Source organism: Sceloporus occidentalis, unplaced genomic scaffold (genome assembly GCF_023333645.1).
Source record: "Sceloporus occidentalis isolate IW3139 unplaced genomic scaffold, rSceOcc1.0.p SCAF_1, whole genome shotgun sequence".
Classification (NCBI taxonomy): domain Eukaryota; kingdom Metazoa; phylum Chordata; class Lepidosauria; order Squamata; family Phrynosomatidae; genus Sceloporus; species Sceloporus occidentalis.
Genome location: NW_028316981.1, coordinates 314747770 through 314766010, shown reverse-complemented (window position 1 = coordinate 314766010; position 18241 = coordinate 314747770). Strand labels below are relative to the sequence as shown.

General features: G+C 42.0%; 1 protein-coding gene across 10 annotated transcripts in view; it reads right to left on the bottom strand.

Annotated features, from left to right (window-relative positions):
• LOC149324235 (CUGBP Elav-like family member 4) overlaps positions 1–18241 on the bottom strand; it is a 942387-nt gene that overhangs the window by 366868 nt on the left and 557278 nt on the right. For all 10 annotated transcript variants that reach the window (XR_016277944.1, XM_089497934.1, XM_089497979.1 and 7 more), the window contains exon 3: positions 9350–9398. Coding sequence is in view for 9 of the 10 variants with exons in the window: in XM_089497934.1 (XP_089354060.1) it covers positions 9350–9398 (49 nt within the window). In the remaining variant the exon portion in view is untranslated. The remainder of the gene's footprint in view (positions 1–9349; positions 9399–18241) is intronic.

Sequence of the window (18241 nt, the reverse complement as noted above, 5' to 3'; positions counted from 1 at the left end):
AGGGATCTAGGAATCTTAGTAGACTACAAGTTGAACATGAGTCAACAGTGTGATGAGGCAGCTTAAAAGGCCAATGCAATTCTAGGCTGTTTCAGTAGACATAGAGTATCTAGGTCAAGGGATGTAATAGTACCACTCCATTTTGCTTTGATCCCCTGGGCACCACAATTCAAAAAGAATGTTGACAAGCTGGAGTGTGTCCAGAGGAGGTATATCAAAATAGTGAAAAGTCTGGAAACTATGCCTTATCAAGAGCAGCTTAGGGAGTTGGGTATGTTTAGCCTGGAGAAGGTGATATGATAGCTCTGTTTAAATATCTGAAAGGACGTCATACTGAAAATGGAGCAAATTTGTTTTCTATAGCTCCAGAGAACAGGCCCTAGAGCAAACTGATTCAATCTACAGGAAAAGAGATTCCACCTAAACATTAGGAAGGATGTCTTGCAAGTAAGAGTTGTTTGACAGTGGAATAAGCTGCCTGGGAATGCAGTGGAGTCTTCTTCTTTGGAAGATTTTAAACAGGTTGGATGGCCATCTCTCAGTAGTGCTTTGGGTTGGACTGGATGGCCCTTGAGGCCTCTTCCAAATCTATGATTCTATGGTTCTATCATGAGGGTTTCTTGGCAGGATTTGTGTGAAGGATGTTTGCTTTTGCCTTCATCTGAGGCTGAGAGAATGTGATTTGCCCAAGGTCACCCTTCATGGCTAAGGGGAGACTTAATTCCATGCCTTTTAGAGTCCTAGTCTGGCACTCAAACCACTTTACATATGCATAATTTCACTTCTGGAAATGGATGAAGATTTTTTTGCCAATGTTGAACATCCACATTCAGTTCAAAGGTGTGGAGGTGTAGTTGTGTATGTTTGTACCATTCCTTGTGCAGATATGTACTTTGCATGATTGTGCATGGAAGGCCATAGAAACACTACCATTCAACACAAGAGATATGTAGAACAATCAGTGCATAACTGTCTATGTGGAGACATACACTATACAACCGCAATGTAGGATCTAAAACTGTCCTAAAACTGTCCTAAAACTGCCTTGACTTCCCCGGAGCATTGTAGTTTGACAAGGTGCCGAATGTTCTCTGTCTCCTGCTCGATCCCTGCTACCATAACCACCATTCCCCAGATTCTTCTCCAAAAGGGGATGACAGCTGAACCAGTTTCAGGGTAGTATGCATGACATTTCCCTGGAATTCTGCCCAATGTGAAATGTGGCAGTTTATCGCCTGGAGAAATTTCAGGGAAGCAGCAGCAGCAGCAGCAGCAACAAAATGTTCAGTAAGCCTAGCAACATTATCTGTGTCTTCCACAGGTCCCTTCCACAGGTCTGAAGCTCAGGTTCTTGTGATACAATTACCCCTGGGAAGTGGCCATCATTTTGAGCCTTCACAAAAAGTCACTGACCAAGTTCCTAGAGTGGGGTCAAGGAGCATAAATCTCCACGTGTGATGGATTGATTGTGCTGTGCCGATCTCCTTGCCAAATGGCAATGCTACACAACTAAATCAGGATACTGTATGTGCAACCAAATTCACAACCCAATCTTTACATGCTTCTATTTGCAGTGTGAACCCAGGATCAACAACAACTCTGTTACTGTATGCAGAGAGATCTTGTAGCACCCTTGAGACTAACTAAACAAAGAAGTTGGCAGCATGAGCTGTTGTAGAATTTGGCTCACATTTACAGTAACAGAGGTCAAATATATACATAGCCGTGTTAGTCTATAGAATCAGTATGTTCCAGAAACCTCAGTGATAGGTTCACCTTAGAGTTGTCATAAGTTGGAAACAACTTGAAGACACACAACAATAACAATCAGTACTTAACCGATTGAGCAGAAGAGTTTCTAATGGGGTAGGCTGGTTCTTTTATTTGAAAACATGTTTTAAAATGTTTCAAAATTAATTAATTTAAATAGGATTGCCTATTTAATATTTATACACTGTGTATTAGTTATTAATTTAGTTTTTATCCTACAGTGCAAGCTGCCTTGAGTCGCATATTGTGGGTAAATGGTGGGATATTAATTAATCATGCTAATTCAATCATTAAAGAAACAAAAACAATCTAATTATGGACTGAAATCCTTCTTGAGCAGACTAAGTATAACTTTACGCTCAGGGAGATACATGACAATTGTGCATTTGTTCATTGCACTATTGCACAATGGAATATGGAAAAAATGTGAAATGCATTATTGCAATGCCCAGTTCACATTTGCATGAGTAATGCACAAATCACAACTGCATGTGCAATGCATTGTGGCACCATATGCACAATGGCAATACATGTTCAACTCTGCTTCCACGACCTTCAATTGAATATGGACATTATGCCAACTTCCTGACAGTAAGGGCTGTTTGACAGTGGAACAAACTCCCTTGGAGTGTAGTGGAGTCTCCTTCTTTGGAGGTCTTTAAGCAGAGGCTGGATGGCCATCTGTTGTGGATGCTTTGATTTGGATTTCCTGCATGGCAGAATGGGGTTGGACTGGATGGCCCTTGTGGTCTCTTACAACTCTACGTTTCTATGATTCTATGATTATATGTCTGAAAAAATACAACCAGGTGTAAGTCACTAAGAGAATGCCAACCATGATTTTACGTCATATCTCACACTTAATTACATCCTTAATGTGGTATCTAAAATGCTCTGCACATATTTGAGTCCAGTGTGATCCCTAGAAAGAGCAAAAATAGCATCTTCTGTAAGTCTGTAAGAAAGACTTACAAAGACTCTCTGTTCTGCACCAGCTAAAGGTCCTAAGGAAGCAAGTCTCATGTGTGTAATTCAACAAGAACTCAGTCACACATCCTACCTCTGTTTCCACACCATCAGAGAGAAATAGGATGTTTTGGGTAGCCTCGCGTGCTGAAGAGGCTGGAACACCATGCAAGACAACACAGGCTCTCTGAGAATCACCCTCCTTCTCAATCCCCTCAGTGCCAAGCATTGACTACACTTGAACTTCAAGTAACCTTTGGACTTTCTTTCACATACTTCCCTTCTCATTCACATCAAAGAGCTCAGGTTTGTATTTTGGAAAAATGATAAAAGACAAAGAAAGAAAGACAGAGGCAGAGGAAGGAAGGAAGGAAGGAAGGAAGGAAGGCAGGCAGGCAGGCAGGCAGGCAGGCAGGCAGGCAGGCAGGCAGGCAGGCAGGCAGGCAGGCAAGCAAGCAAGCCATGGACAATGAGAATCCGTTCCATTTGTTCAAAGGTCAGATTATCTCTCCACTCTACTTGTTCTCACCATTGTAATACATCCAACAGTATTTTACAGGGCTTTCCAATGTTCAAAATACTTCAGTATAGAGGTCAAAATCATACCTCAGTGCTGTAGCTTCAATAATGTATCAATGAACCATCTCCTGATACAACCCTTGAAACCCACCTTAAAAGCCAGTTGGCCTCCCCAAGCTATACACTTTGGTGGTGCTGGTGAGCAGGGCACTGCAGGTTGATGTGACCAGACCTCTCCCACCAGCAAATGACAAAGAACTTTGGCAGTCCTTGCTTCTGCCCACTCCTCAGAACCACAAAACTCTGTTGCTTAGGACATCTGACTGGCTTTTCAGGTGGGTTTCCAGGGCATTTGCAGTCATGGCAATGGTTCCACAATCACAAATGTGAATACAAAGTGATTTATGGTGACCCTAAAGCAAACTATCATGGGGTTTTCTTGTCAAGATTTGTTCAGAGAAGGGTTGCTATTGCTTTCCCCAAGGCTGAGAGCAAGTGACATGCCTAAATTCACCCAGTGGGTTTCATGACTGAACAAGGAATCGAACTCTGGTCTCCAGAGTCATAATCCAATACTCATGCCACATTGGCTCTCACAAGAAGCAGATACAAGGCCATAAATCTACCTCATGACATTGTAAGTGCCTCATAGGATATCAGCCAGACTCCCCTCCCCCATAGCTGTTAACAACTTCCCTGCAAGGTGAGTCAACCTTTCCACCTGTTGAAATTGCAGATGCAGGGTATCAATTATTTAATGGGAAGACAATACTGGCACAAATCCTATGGTATTAGTGCATCTGCTCTAGTCAGGACCAGCAATTGTATTTAGGTGAATGTGATTTAATTGGTTAGCAAAAAAATAAATAAAAAATCCTTTTATCTCTTGTCCTCATTTATATTGATTCAACAGTGCAGATGGGTTGGGCAGAAGGAACTGACAGATGGGGGAAAGGAAATGAAACTTTTGTTTGGCCCACAGTTCCCAGATACCCCCAGCCAGCATGGTCACTGGTCAGACCTGCTGGGGGATTCTGGAAGCTGTAGTGGAAAAAGCTCTGCCCACACCTGTGCTATGCCTATAATTTCTTGCTAATCTCTTAGTTATTATGCAAGACCTACTTGGTTTCCATAAGAAATTAGACCTGGGCTGATTAGGCTTGTTTGGGTGGGGTTATTAGCTGCGTCGCCACAAAACTGATCTAAGGTTCACATTCAAACATCTGACTGATAATGATAATACTTCAGGAGAGCTTAATTGGGGCTATATCAGAACTACATTTTTTTTCTACTGTTCTTTTTCTCCTGTTACCACATATAAATAGATCCCCTTCCTAATTGGATAGAAACTTCTGCAAGCAGCAAAGCTAATGAGCAGAATGTGTGTTGTTGTTGTTATTTTTTTAAAACAACAACAACAACAAATCAGCCACCATGAGACTTTATTGGATTTTCCCCCTTCATTTTGATCCCAGTGACATTAGGACTGCACTGAGAAGAATACTCCAGGAGCATCCTGGAATATTCTGGCCCTGGAGTTACTCCAATATCCCCCCCCCCCCAATTACCTTGGGGAATCCATTGCGACACTGTGCAGTTGTTTGTACATAGATCTTGCATCAATCACATGGCTGGGTGCCTTGTTCTGACCACAAAGTAAGCGGCTTACACTGGTGGCAGCAACACCAGACCACACAACAGGATGCATTGTGAACTGCCACCGGGCATCACAATTGTGAGAGGATTTTTGCACTGTTTTAAGGGGATATATGGTGCGTTCAGAGCAGAACTGGCTGGATGTCATCTTGACAGTTTTCACTGCAGAATTTGGGATTGGGCCTTGAGACATTAGGCCTACTTGCTGTGGGAACCAGGACAGGACATTTTATTTGGCCCATGCAGACAGAGCCCAAGTTCTTAGAAATTATACTAAGCAAAGGTATGTGCATTTTCTTCATGTATAGATTTCTGTTACTCCTCAGATGACTTTCCCTCTGATAGAAATCTAGATTGGAAGCTCATTGGGTCTGGGATACCTTTTAGTTAATTTTTTTTTTTTTTTTTTTTTGAGGCAAGTGCTATGGACACACACACTACAACTGGTCAGGCCCCACCTGGAGTATTTTTTCCAGTTCTCAGCACCACAATTTAAAAAGGATGTTGAGAAACTGAAGCATGTCCAAAAGGAGGGAGACCAAAATGGTGAAGGGTCTGGAAACCATGTCTTATGAGGAACGACTTAGGGAGCTGGGGATGTTTAGCCTGGAGAAGAGAAGATAAAGAGGTGATATGATAGCCCTGTTTAAATACTTGAAGGGATGTCATATTGAGGAGGGAGCAAGCTTGTTTTCTGCTGCTCCAGAGACTAGGACCCAGAGCAATGGCTACAAGCTACAGGAAAAGAAATTCCACCTCAACATTAGGAGGAACTTCCTGACAGTAAGGGCTGTTCAACAGTGGAACAGACTCCCTCAGAGTGTAGTGGAGTCTCCTTCTTTGGAGGTCTTTAAACAGAGGCTGAATGGCCATCTGTCAATGGGGATGTTTTGATTGAGATTTCCAGCATGGAAGAATGGGGTTGGACTGGATGGCCCTTGAGGTCTCTTCCAACTCTATGATTCTATGATTCTAACTAGAGTGCCAAGAAGAACTTTAGCAACAATGTTGTGCATTCAGAAATGATGAAGAGCAATGAAAGCACTATAACAGGAAGGAAGGACTTTGTTTGGTTTTCTAAAACTCTTTTTTTTTAAAAAAATGGTTCACCTAGTGAGGCCTTATTAGTAATTGGGATTTCTTGGGTCAGTTGCCGTTTTCTTTCAAGACAAGAAATAAGATGTTTTTTTATTAGCCAGATCTTCAACCTTCATCTAGGAAATCTTCTCAGTGACCTGGCTATAAAATCAGAAACATGTTCTCTCCAGGATGCTATGACCTGTTACAAAACCTTGTGCCATTCTCCAGAGCTACTATCATTGGCCTGACATGAGCATCATGAACTTTAAGCTGGAGACTCCTGGTGCACAGCAGGAAATCCGAGACCATGCATCTTGGTTGACACTGCTCACTTTTATTTGTTTGTTTGTTTCTTAAAAACATTTCTTTCTCACTTCTCAGACCCCTAGAATTCCCAAGGAAATGTACAAAAGAGGAAAACATTCTAACAGATTAAAGCTATTTTGTGAAATCAGCTCCAAAAGTAGATAATGGCCCGGTCCAAACGGATGGGATAGGACGCCCTCATCACGCGTGAGGGGTGGCACTTCTAGACGCCCCTCATCCCTTGCACGTGACGAGGGCGTCAAAATGGTACAGATGGGTGCCATTGTTACGTGCCAGATGCATTGGTGCACTGCAACGTCATAATGGCGTCACAAGAAGAACCCGCTTTTTGTGGGTTCTTTTTGGTCTGCGGGTAAGTCCCATGGTCTGGAGGCTGCGGCTTCCCCGCGGACCAAAACTAGGCACCGGGAGACCATATTTTTTGGACTGTCTGTCTTGCGCCAACGAAACCAATGCCCCCAAACTTGACTTGAAACGTCATGTGAAACTGCAGTCTTCACTGCTTATCAGAAGCTCAACAGAGATAAAGCTAAACTGAAATCTTTTGGATGTTCCTGTTGCTACAGAGAAGTCTCTGTCTTGCGTCCCCACCAACTTGGCTTCTTGGGGTGTGGGTGTACTTAAGATATGCCTATGCTGACGTTCTTAAATTCAGGGGAGCCTCATACAAGAGAAGATGGCTTTTCAGATACATTCTTAAACCAACATCCAGTATTCCCCCCTTCCTACCAGTATCTTGAGCAATGATTTCCAAACATTGGTTCTCTAGATGCTTTGGACTTCAGCACCCAGCATTCCTGACTGTTGGCCAAGCTGGCCAGGGCTTCTGGGTGTTGAAGTACAAAACACTTGGAGGATTAATGTTTAGGAATCACTCATCTAGAACAACTGCCGGTGCTCTCATGTGGTGGGATATACAACAGGGCCAAGTTGTTCTTCTCCTGGCTCTTGCTAACCTGAAGATCTTAATTCCTGTTTTGAAAGGCATGTCCCTGGTGTTGACAGTAAGATGGAAACCTGAGCTGCACATCAATGGTGGTTGGATTGGGATGAGTGTCTTGTACTCATTGCTCCATCTGACCACATACTCATGACCTTAACTTTCTACCACTTTGACTAAGATATTCAGCTTTCTTGTTAGTATGCAGAGTGTCTCCCTGATACTAACTGTACTGTTCACACCCAGCAAAGATTTATTGCATCCTCCCTCCCTCCACACTTCACCCTTCCCTTGGGTTCCAATTGCTCCATTTCCCATCATTGCCCTTGAGTCACACTGTCCTCCAAGCAGCTCCACCAGCCCAGAAGCAAGCACCTCTTTGGGGAATCGGAACAACGTGGCTTCCATTCCAATCCTGGCAATTGGATCTTGCATTATAATGAAACACCGAGATGAGCAATAAACAAGGCAGCATTGGGGTGAACAAGGGGAAAGTAATTAGCTAAAATACTAAGAGGGTAGCTACCGGGGAGTGTGTGACAGGTATAAATGATTCACACACTCACACCCTTCCAGAGCCCCTTCCTGAAAGCTGAGGCATCTGCAATGCCAAGAAAGTCTCACAAATTTCTGTGTGCATGTTGTGTGTGTGTGTCTTTCTGGAATGCTGTTCATGACCCGTCTGCTTATTAGCAATCCTGGTAAAGGTGGCTGGTTCACAGGCAACACACCCTCAAGGAGCACTCAGCAAATTGGCTGCTCTAATTATTATTTTGGGTGCATCCTGTTTGACAGGCAGCAGACTGTCTCATCCTCCACAAGTCTCCTCACTCTCTTTCTCTCTCCATACTGCATCAGGTTGCATACATCAACTTCAGGAGCTTGAATTCCCTCCATTCTCTTTCTATCTGTCTTTCCATTACCCTCTTCTGCTCCCCTCCACCATGAGGTCAAGTCAACCCACAGTGGTAAGATTTCCAGCAAAGATCAGGAGACATTTGGAATATTAAAAAAGGAGCACAGAAACCCCAAGAAGTTACCTGTACAGTTAAGCTAGGGGGACAGTGTGGGAGTGGGGAAAGTATACCCACTCACTTTATCCAGAGACCAAAGTACCAGCCAAGATTAAAGCAGCCCTTCACATTGGTCCCCATAGATTACAAACCTGGAGAAGTTTGATCTAGCCCTCTGACTGCACACAAGTCATATTTTCTTTACTCTTGGTTTGGATGCACATATGACATGGCATCAGAGCACCACACCAGATATTAAATAAGATGGCATCACACAACACAACCCTGGAGTCAGAAATCCACTAATATCACTACTTCCACTGGTATGGGAGGCAAACAATCTATTTTGCCACAGAAACACGCCTTCTTAGGAGCGATCAGAGACTGTCTAAACTATTGCCCTCTTGTAATAAGAACATCATTCTTACACAGCCTCTGTGCTCAAGCATATCCAGGACATTACATTGAAATGAAAACAGGAAGTATAACATGATTATGCAGGGGTAGCACGTTTGTTCCAACGTTTCCGTACAAACAGAACTGTAGGCAATTTTTTTAAATAAACAAGCCCCACACCTTGATTAAAAGAGGGCCGACAGGGACCACCTAAAATGCCTCCGGGTCAGCTATCAGCCAACTGTAGGCTAGACCAAAGTTAGTTTCTTCCAAAATGGACAGATTCTAGTTCCCTTTGAGAAACAAAAAGAAGGTATAAATCAGAGCAGAATGGGAATAAAACTTTCTGCTCTGGCCTCCTGAGATACCTCAGAAACTCATGCAGCAGTCAAGACCGTTCACATTTGTTAAGTCAGCCAGCCAGGGCCCTTTTCTTAACAAGGCTGTTATTTGTTTCCTGAGCAATTGTTTGGCACCTCCCTGCCTTTCAAAATCAAATAATAATTGAATATGAGCAAAAGCAAGGCGAAGTGAAGGAGATTTAATAAAGAGCATCTTTGCGGCAGAGGGGATTTGGCTTTGGCAGTGATTGTGTTACTAATTGATCTACACATGGCCCAAGAGAAACCACAGACAACAATTACACCCCACGCTGGAGGCTAGAAACACAGAACACAACTACCTCCTCGGCTCTCGCTGTCCGCTGGTTTCACCTGGATTGGTCTGTTCATCTGTGAGGAGACACAAGGAGAAAAAAAAGAAGAAGAAAGCAACATTAGCAACTGCAACTCCATCATTGCCTGCTTGGGTTGTCAGTTTAGAGCAACCTCCAACATAAGGTGGACTACTGGAAAGTTACATAACAAAGGTTGCATCTTTTTCTGAAGCCTGCGTTTGCATCCCATTACCAGGGGACTTATTTCTGTTGCTTAGAAAAAACTGCTGGGAAAATTGAGTTCTATAAAGTCTAGCTGTCTTTAAAGTCACATTTTATAAATACGATAAAGTCAGGTTTCAAGGATTAGACTAGAAGTCACTTTATGGAATCACAGAGTCAGAAGAGATTGCGAAGGTCATTTAGTACAATCCCCTGCTAGGCAGGGATTCACAGTGGATTCCTGCCTGACAGTGGGGTGGACTGGATGGCCCTTATGTTCCCTTCCAACCTCATGATTCTATGGTTCTATAATGCTGGGTTTCAAACCTCTAGTCTCTTTGATTTTGATAATATGCTTAAATTTATGACCTCTGCTAATAATATGAAAAACTGAACAGGAGCCCTGGTGGTTGAGGGAGTAGGGCTATGATGTTCTCAAAAGCTCTTTATTTTTCTGCCCCTCTTCATGTAAATGGCTGATAGGAATACACAACACATGTAGATTTCAGAATACACAACCTTTTATGAGATTATTTATTTATTTATTTATTTATTTATGACATGCCCCCTCAGCCCCTTTATAAAAAGCCATGCATATTTGGGGGAAGGCTGATACAGTGGATCCTTGTCTTAGGCGGGGGATCTGTTCTGGACCCCCCCCCCCCACGTAAGGCATCATAACTCCTGAGGATATGACCCAAACCAATGGATTCAAATTATAGTAAAGGAGGTTCCAACTAAATATTAGGAAGAATTTCCTGACAGTAAGAGCTGATAGTGAAAGAAATGGCCTTGGAAGGTGATCGATTCACTTTTTCACTGAAGGGATTTCAAACTGATTTTAGATGGATGCCTCTAAGGGTGCTTTAGCAGTGGGTTCCTGCACTGGCAGGGGGTCAGACTAAATGACCACTGGTAGAGAATCAAACTAGATGTCCCTTACAAGTCTATGAATCTAAGATCTTGTAGCTATCTGATGTTGAATAGCCATCCCTGTTTTGTCATGACCAATACACTGATAATGACTCTCCCCCTACTTTGTTTGTCATAATGTCCAAAATCAGGGGGCTATCACTGATAAAGCCATCTTGAGCTGTGAGTCAAGGCTCTCATAATTTTTAATCCAAGTGTGATTAGAGCCACAGTCATATTACGTCTAAGCACGTTTTCCCTCTTGAGACACAGAGACAGCAAAGAACCACTGCTTCGGCCCTCCATCATGTTAACCTACTTGTCCGCCACTTTGATAGCTCCTAAATGCTAAATATGTTTGCTGAGCAATTAGAATAAATCTAGATAGCAGTTATGAAATGCTTTCTCAAATGCTGCAATCATGTAAGATAATGGGAAAAGAAAGGGAGGGAGGGAGGGAGGGAGGGAATGAGGAAGGAAGGAAGGAAGGAAGGAAGGAAGGAAGGAAGGAAGGAAAGCAGGCAGTCACCAAGAATTACAGTATCTAATTCCATGGAGTATTCAAGGGGAGTTTTCAATCTGGTGGAACATATCAAGAGCAGGCATATCGTTCTTCACTAATTTCATTCTCAAAGTGAGCAGTAAGTAATTTTAGCAATTTTCTTCCCACTGCAGGAAAGTATTTAAAAACTACAGTTTGCAATTTGGGACATTTGCTGCAAAGTTGACACATGACTTTTTATGCAGAAAACCGTGTGTGTGTTTGTGTGTGTCTGCAGAGGTAACAAAACAATCAGAAATATTGGTCGGACTCCTATATGACCTGTTACATTATGTAACTTCACATATACCTAGTTATGTAGCAGAGGCTTTAAGAAACCCCTTTACTGAATTGTGAAGATGTGTAACAGGACACTGACAAGAGCAAGAAATGCATATTGGTGCACAATGCACATTAGTGTGTGATGTATATCGGTGCATGATGCATATCTGTCCATGATGCGTGCCACTGCTCAGTGCACTGATGTGCATTGTGTAAATATTTTTCAAATATTTTGGAACAGTCTTTCTATCCCTAATCAAGATGTGGGCCCACTACCGTATTCCTCACAAGCTGCTTGCTGGCAATTCTGCAGCATAATTTGTCACCAAGTGAAGTATACCTGGATCTCCCCTTTCTGGAATCCAGAGTGATGCCATTGTTCTCATGTCTCATCTGTCCCCAGACACCCCTTCTGGCTGTCCTTCTCTGCCAGCCAAGGCACCTCTGCCACCCATTAGCAGCAGCTGTTGGTTGAGATAATAAATAATAATAATAATAATAATAATAATAATAATAATAATAATAATTTGTTTTATTTATATACCGCTATTCCAAAGATCATAGCGGTGAACAGCAAGTAAGCTAAGAGATGAGGTGCTTCTGCAACTTAGCAGCCCTTTCTAGAACTAGTGTGGCTACTGGGCAGCTCACTCTGCAGCTGCGCCAGACTTGGAACAGGCTGCTAGGAGGCAGTAGTACTGCTCTCCATCAGAGGCTACTGGTGGGATGTGGTCGTTTCCAGTTCTGGCCCAAATGCTGGGTGAAAATCGCACCAGATCTAGACTGTGCTGCCAACAGGCAGCAGCAGTACTGTACCCAGCACCACAGCAAAGGTGGTCTGGAAGGCTATGGGTGTGTCAACCAGGCAGGCTCTGGTGATAGCATGAGCTACCACACTGGGGTGATGCCAACCCTGGTGATGCCTCTGGGTTGATGAATCCACTCTAGGTTTAAGTTATTGGCCCTATTTTGGGGATAGGGATTACCACCTTGGGAATCTTCTTTAAAGTTCACCATTCCACTGACATGGAAGCCACCAGCCACCACTGATATCAAATATGGGTTTCCCAATCTGCAACAGTGTTGGTGAAGCACAGAGAAGATTGGTCTGTTCCCAGAGAAGCTCCCTCTCAGATATGCATAAAATCTGACTTTCTGGAGAACACATCCACTTGAGAGACTTCTCTTCCTACACGTTCGGCTTTGGAACCATCTGGTGAGAAGTATTCCATGTTCCCAAGCATTAGTTCCCAACTAGAGTATAGCTGTTGGATCTACTGCTGAATAGACAAGTCAACAAATATGTAAATCCAATTGATTTCATGGGTCATCTCTAATTGGGACTCTAATTCATTTCTGTATCATTGTCTAGGGCACATCTATTTCCAGTACTGTTTTTTAATGTTAAAAAAAATCTAAGACAGTTTTGAGTCCTATAAACAGTGTTAAACTCACCTTCCTCTTTTCTGATCATATCAGCTGGAAAGGGGAAATTTAAGTAAATTACCTGAGCCTTTCACTCTGACACTGAAATTCAAATTGATAGTCACTTAATTCAGTTTCCACATTCTATACTGTGTAGAATCTTGAGTCTGCTGAGTGTAAGGCTTTCACTTTTTAAAAGTATAAAACATATTGATTTTTGCAAGTTCTTTCATCAGGAAGAATTAAAAATGTCATGTCCCTTTTGATTTGGAAATCCCACTGAGTAGAAAATCAAAAGTAGAGTAGGACAGTCTTCTTCCAAAATCTGACTGATTACATGAAATACACAGTTCTTAGTGCATTTGAATAGGCAGTGTGGTCTAGTGGTTGGAGTAAGAAAGAAAACTCAAATCTCCAATCATTAGCATTTCACTTTACCAGCTTGGGACACATACAGTGACTTCAGCCTATCCTATCTCATAAGACTGTTGTGAGGGTTAAATACAAATGAATAGAGAATCCTCTGAGCATGGAGGGTAGAAAGATATACAAATAGCATGTAAACAACAAACAAAACAATTTATAACTTGTAATATTGCATGGGCAGGGCATGTCAGCTGGACATTTCTGGCATGGTTGTCTGAAAAAGTAATTTTTCAAAGCTCTACTCTTTCTATCTTGTGGTATAGAAGAAGGCAGGTGATCCACTGGCACTTAGCTAAAGAAGGATGTAGAGACAGCAGCTATGCCAGGTAATGAAACAGTAGTATGTGAAGTTGAAGGCTTTCATGGCCAGCACCCACAGTTTTTTTTTGTGGGGTTATGGGCTATGAGACCATGTTCTAGAAGAGTTTATGATGCCAGCCACAGCTGCTGGCAAAATGTCAGAAATAAACTCTTCTAGAACACAACCTCACATAGCCCAAAAAACCTACAAATAACTATAAACCATAGTATGCAGTGAATAATCATATCTATAAACCGTGTGTTCATCTCCCAGTCCTCTCCACTTAGGAGAACTGCCTTTTCTTTTCTTTGCCTCATGCAGCAAAGTGCCTTGCACTGAACACCAGTTCCAATAAATAAGAGATATGTTCTTGAGGGCTGAACCCTACCTTTCCTTTAGAATGAGGGATGGAATGATTGGCCCTACAGATATTGTTGGACTGCAATTCCCACCAACCCTTGCCAGCATAGCTATTTGACAGTGGACGAGAGGTTCAACCTTGGAATAGGCAACCTCACAAGGTGGTAGATTCTCCTTTGATGGATACTTTGAAATGAAAGTTGGGTGGCCACATCTCATGGGTACTTTAGCTGTGTGTTCCCACACCATTAGACACTTGAAATAAATAGCCCCTGTGACCCCTTTTCAGTGGCTAAGGTGTTGGCTGTCTATTGGTCTCTGGGCGCATACAAGGTGTTGGTTATTACCTTTAAAGCCCTACATGGCTTGGGTCCAACCTATTTAAGGGATTGCCTACTTCCATATAATCCACTCCGCACACTCAGGTCCTCTGGGAGGAATTTATTGCAGCCTTTAAAGACCAGACTAACTGCAACCTCCCAGAAGACTTTTTCTGCAACTGCTCCCTGTCTGTGGAATGGCCTGCCAGATGAGATCCATCAAATTACCAGCCTTGACAGCTTCAAAAAAGCTGTCAAGATGGATCTCTTCCAGCAGACCTTTCCTGAATAAAAGCACTTGGCCATAAAACGATTACTCCCTCACACCAGGTATCACCCTACCATTCTGCCCATTGTTTATTTGATATTAATAGTTTATTTTAATATTAATTCTTTGTAAGGGAGGATTTTGTAATATTAAGTAGTGTATGTTGGATGTTTATAACTATGTAAGCCGCTTTTATTGTTTTATTACAAAAAGCGGGGTATAAATAAAAGTTTTATTTATTTATTTATTATTTGGCCTGCCCTCCAATACTGTAAAAATACTGAAAAAATATAATACACAGAACTGGTTTTCTTTAGGAAATGTCAGCGCAGACTCCATTGCTGAGGAACCATCTGATGCATCTGGATGGATTTCCTAAGTAGTAGTGAGTGTTGTTGCACAAGAGAAAGACAGTAGGCCAATGGTTGGGGAAAGGGAAAAGACACTTTCCCCAAGAAAGTAAAAGGCGGGGAAGAAAATAACCCCTTGAAATTAATAACTAAAAGCTGAGAGTAATTTAATGTACATGGAAGATTTCTGCACTTGACAATTCTTTTATAGAGCAAAGAGACACACACAGCCCATAATACAAATTGAGATCATCTTGACATGAAAGACACCAATTATGGGGAGAAACACTGAGAGGGAAATAATTAAGTTTCTTTTCTCGGTGGATGGAATCTCCCCCTCCTGAGAGAGAGCGTTTGCAAGGAGAAAGCATAGCAGGACTGAAGTCCCAGGAAGAGAAAGAAGGGATAAGACAGGATTTGCTCAAAGGGGTGAAACTACTGTACAATAGAACATAAAGAATATCTGTGAATGCTCTCAAAGGCAAAGAAATTGTTGTTTTGGGGGGTGTTTCTTGTCCCTGTGTGAAAGTGGAAATTTAAATATTTAATTTATAGCCCAGCTTTCTCCTTATATGGGACCCAAGGGAGCTTACAATATCTATTAATGCAAAATATTGGTAGAACAATATATAATGCATTCTCCCCACCATTAGCAGCAAATATGGGGAATGAGGCACAAGGACTTTGCATTTATAGCAAAAAGAGAGAATTGACTTTGCTCAGATTCATTTAAAAAGACTCTGATTTTTTTTTAAAAAAAATCATTAGAATGTGCAAAATCTTTTCTAAAAAAGATCTGAAACATTTAATTCTAAGATGTCAAAATGAACTGAATGAAAAAGCACCTTCCTATTGTGGGTAACTTAAAACTTGTGGGTGTGCATGAACATGTGCTATTGGATGCAGACATACACACATGCTAAGAATAAGGAGGTATTGGCTGAGGAACTGGTTCTTTGAGTATTCCATTGTGAGATGACCTAACTGGACCTTCTCACATTTCTTGGCATCATCTCATATTTAGTACTTCTCCAAATATGTGATACGCTTCTTGTTGATACTGTCATCGTCCAGCCTGGAGGGAGTGAGAGGGCGGGTCCAACACCATCGGGCCTGCCCTGAAGAGACAGAGCTCTCCCTCCACGGCCAACTGTCATCGTCCAGCCTGGAGGGAGTGAGGGGGTGGGTAGGGGCTAATTTTGTATCGCAATTTTTATTGTACACTGCTATGATCATTGCGGAATAGCGGTCTATAAATAAAACTTATTATTATTATTATTATTATTATTATTATTTTCAAGCACAGCTAAAGAAAGTTACCTTTTTGGATGACAACCCCTAGAATCTTACACCCAGAATGGCCAGTGACTATGCTGGTTGGCGACTCTGAGAGTTGTAGTCCAAAAAAGTATTCTCCCCCCCCCCCGCCAAGCCCTGGCATCAGCATATCAAAAGGAACATTTAAATATTCCGTTTGAGATAAAACACTCATCTAAAAGCACGTTTTGCCCTGAAATTATGCAGTTTTATCTTTCCTGGAGCAACTTTTGAAACCACCCTCTAGCGAAACAACAGGAAAAATATGTCCAGTACTTTACTAGGGGTTGCTTAGAAGAGTTATTCAAAAGATAGTTTGTAGAAGCTGCTGACTAGTGTATTTAATTCCCAAATATTTCTTATATTCTTTAAATAGATGCTGGATGGCCATCTCTCAAGGATGCTTTGATTTAGATTTCCTGCATGGCAGGGGGTTGGACTCGATGGCCCTTGTGGTCTCTTCCAACTCTAGGATTCTATGATATTGCCCCTTAACCTTATCTTCTCCAGTCTAAACATACCTGGCTTCCTAAGCCAATCCTTTTAGGCCATGGTTTCCAGAGCCTTCATCATTTTGTTCGCCCTCCTCTGGACATGCTCCAGTTTGCCAGCATAGTTGTATAATTTGGCCATTATACATTGAGCAAAAAAAGTGTAAGCATTTGCATCCTGTTGGGGTTAAACAGTCAGCAGGATGCAAGCCAGTAATGTTTCCAGGTTCGCTTCCAAAAACCCAAACATCTCAAGGTTCTGGTTAAAGAAACTGGAGAAAGATTAACCCATCATGCTTCTCTTAGTGGCTTTTTAAAAAAATAAAGTTGATGCATTCCAGGGAAGCATGAACATGTACACACACACACACACACACACACACACACACGTCAGAACACACATCTCCCCCCTCCCACAACTCTGGCCATCCCCTCCCCAAGCTCACAGCAAATACGACATCATTTTTCATGTCCAATTACAGCCGCAGCGGTGCCACCGTTAAAAGACAGTGCAGGTACTCCTGTCAGAAAGGGTTTGAGTTACAAGAAGCGATGAATTACAGCAAACCCTTTTTCAATTCTCTGCAGAAATGAAATGTCAGAGCTTGCCGCTCTATATTTCTGAGCACCATCAGCTACAGGCCAGCAAAGGAATTAGACAAGGGACAGACGCTTCACTGAATTGTGATTTTTTTTAAAGGTTCTCTCTCTCTTTCTCTTCCTCCCCGTCTCTCTCTTTTTGCATTCTTCCTTTCCATCCTTGTTCTTTTCCCTCTGGCTTTGAAATGAATTTAGAACAAGGAGAACAATCACCTAGGAGAGGGAAAATGAAAGTATAAGAAACAGCCTCTCCTTCCCTCCTTCCTTCTCTCCCGCCTTCCCTTGTGCTTTTTCCCTTGTCAATTTCTTCATCTTTCAGGCTTTAATTTCTTGTTTTAGAAAACTTTTGGAAATAACTTTTTTTGAACTTCTTCACAATAGCTCCCCCTTTCTTTAATTCTTTTTTTAAAAAAAAGAAAAAAGAAAACTAGATAATTCACCTACAGCAATATAAAGAAGAATTTTTGTTGGATAAAATTCAACTTTTATATTTTGAAATGATATTGTGGGAGACAAAGGCTGGCTTTCCATGGAAGCACTACATCGGCATTAGGCAATGTCAGCAGGAGGGAGCAAAATGGTTAGGTAAAATGCAACTTCCATAGTTTGGAAAGGTAGGTGGGATCTTACATCAAGGAGATGGAGTCGAATTTTACTTTTACAGTGTTATGAACTGATTGGACAGCTCTGCCACACCAGTGCATTTTGATGCTACCAAATAAGCAACCAAATGCTTACATGCCTTGCATGTGCAATGCACATTCTTCAACAATGATGTGAAAGATGGCAACTTCACTTCCACAACCCTGAACTGAATGTGGCTGTGCCCCATTGGCAAACATGTCCAGCTGCTTCCATGGGAGTGTTTTTAATTGTGATATTTTATATTTTACTGTTGTTAACCGCCCGGATTGGTTTGCCAGAGGGCGGTATACAAATAAATATTATTATTATTATTATTATTATTATTATTATTATTAGGCTCCAAACATGATTCTAGCTGATATCTTTGAAAACAAAGGAAAGGGATTCTGCTATTGCACTAGGCTAGGGTAGGTAAAAGCAGCGAGATGGAAGACATCATGGACGAAAGGCCCTGGAGAA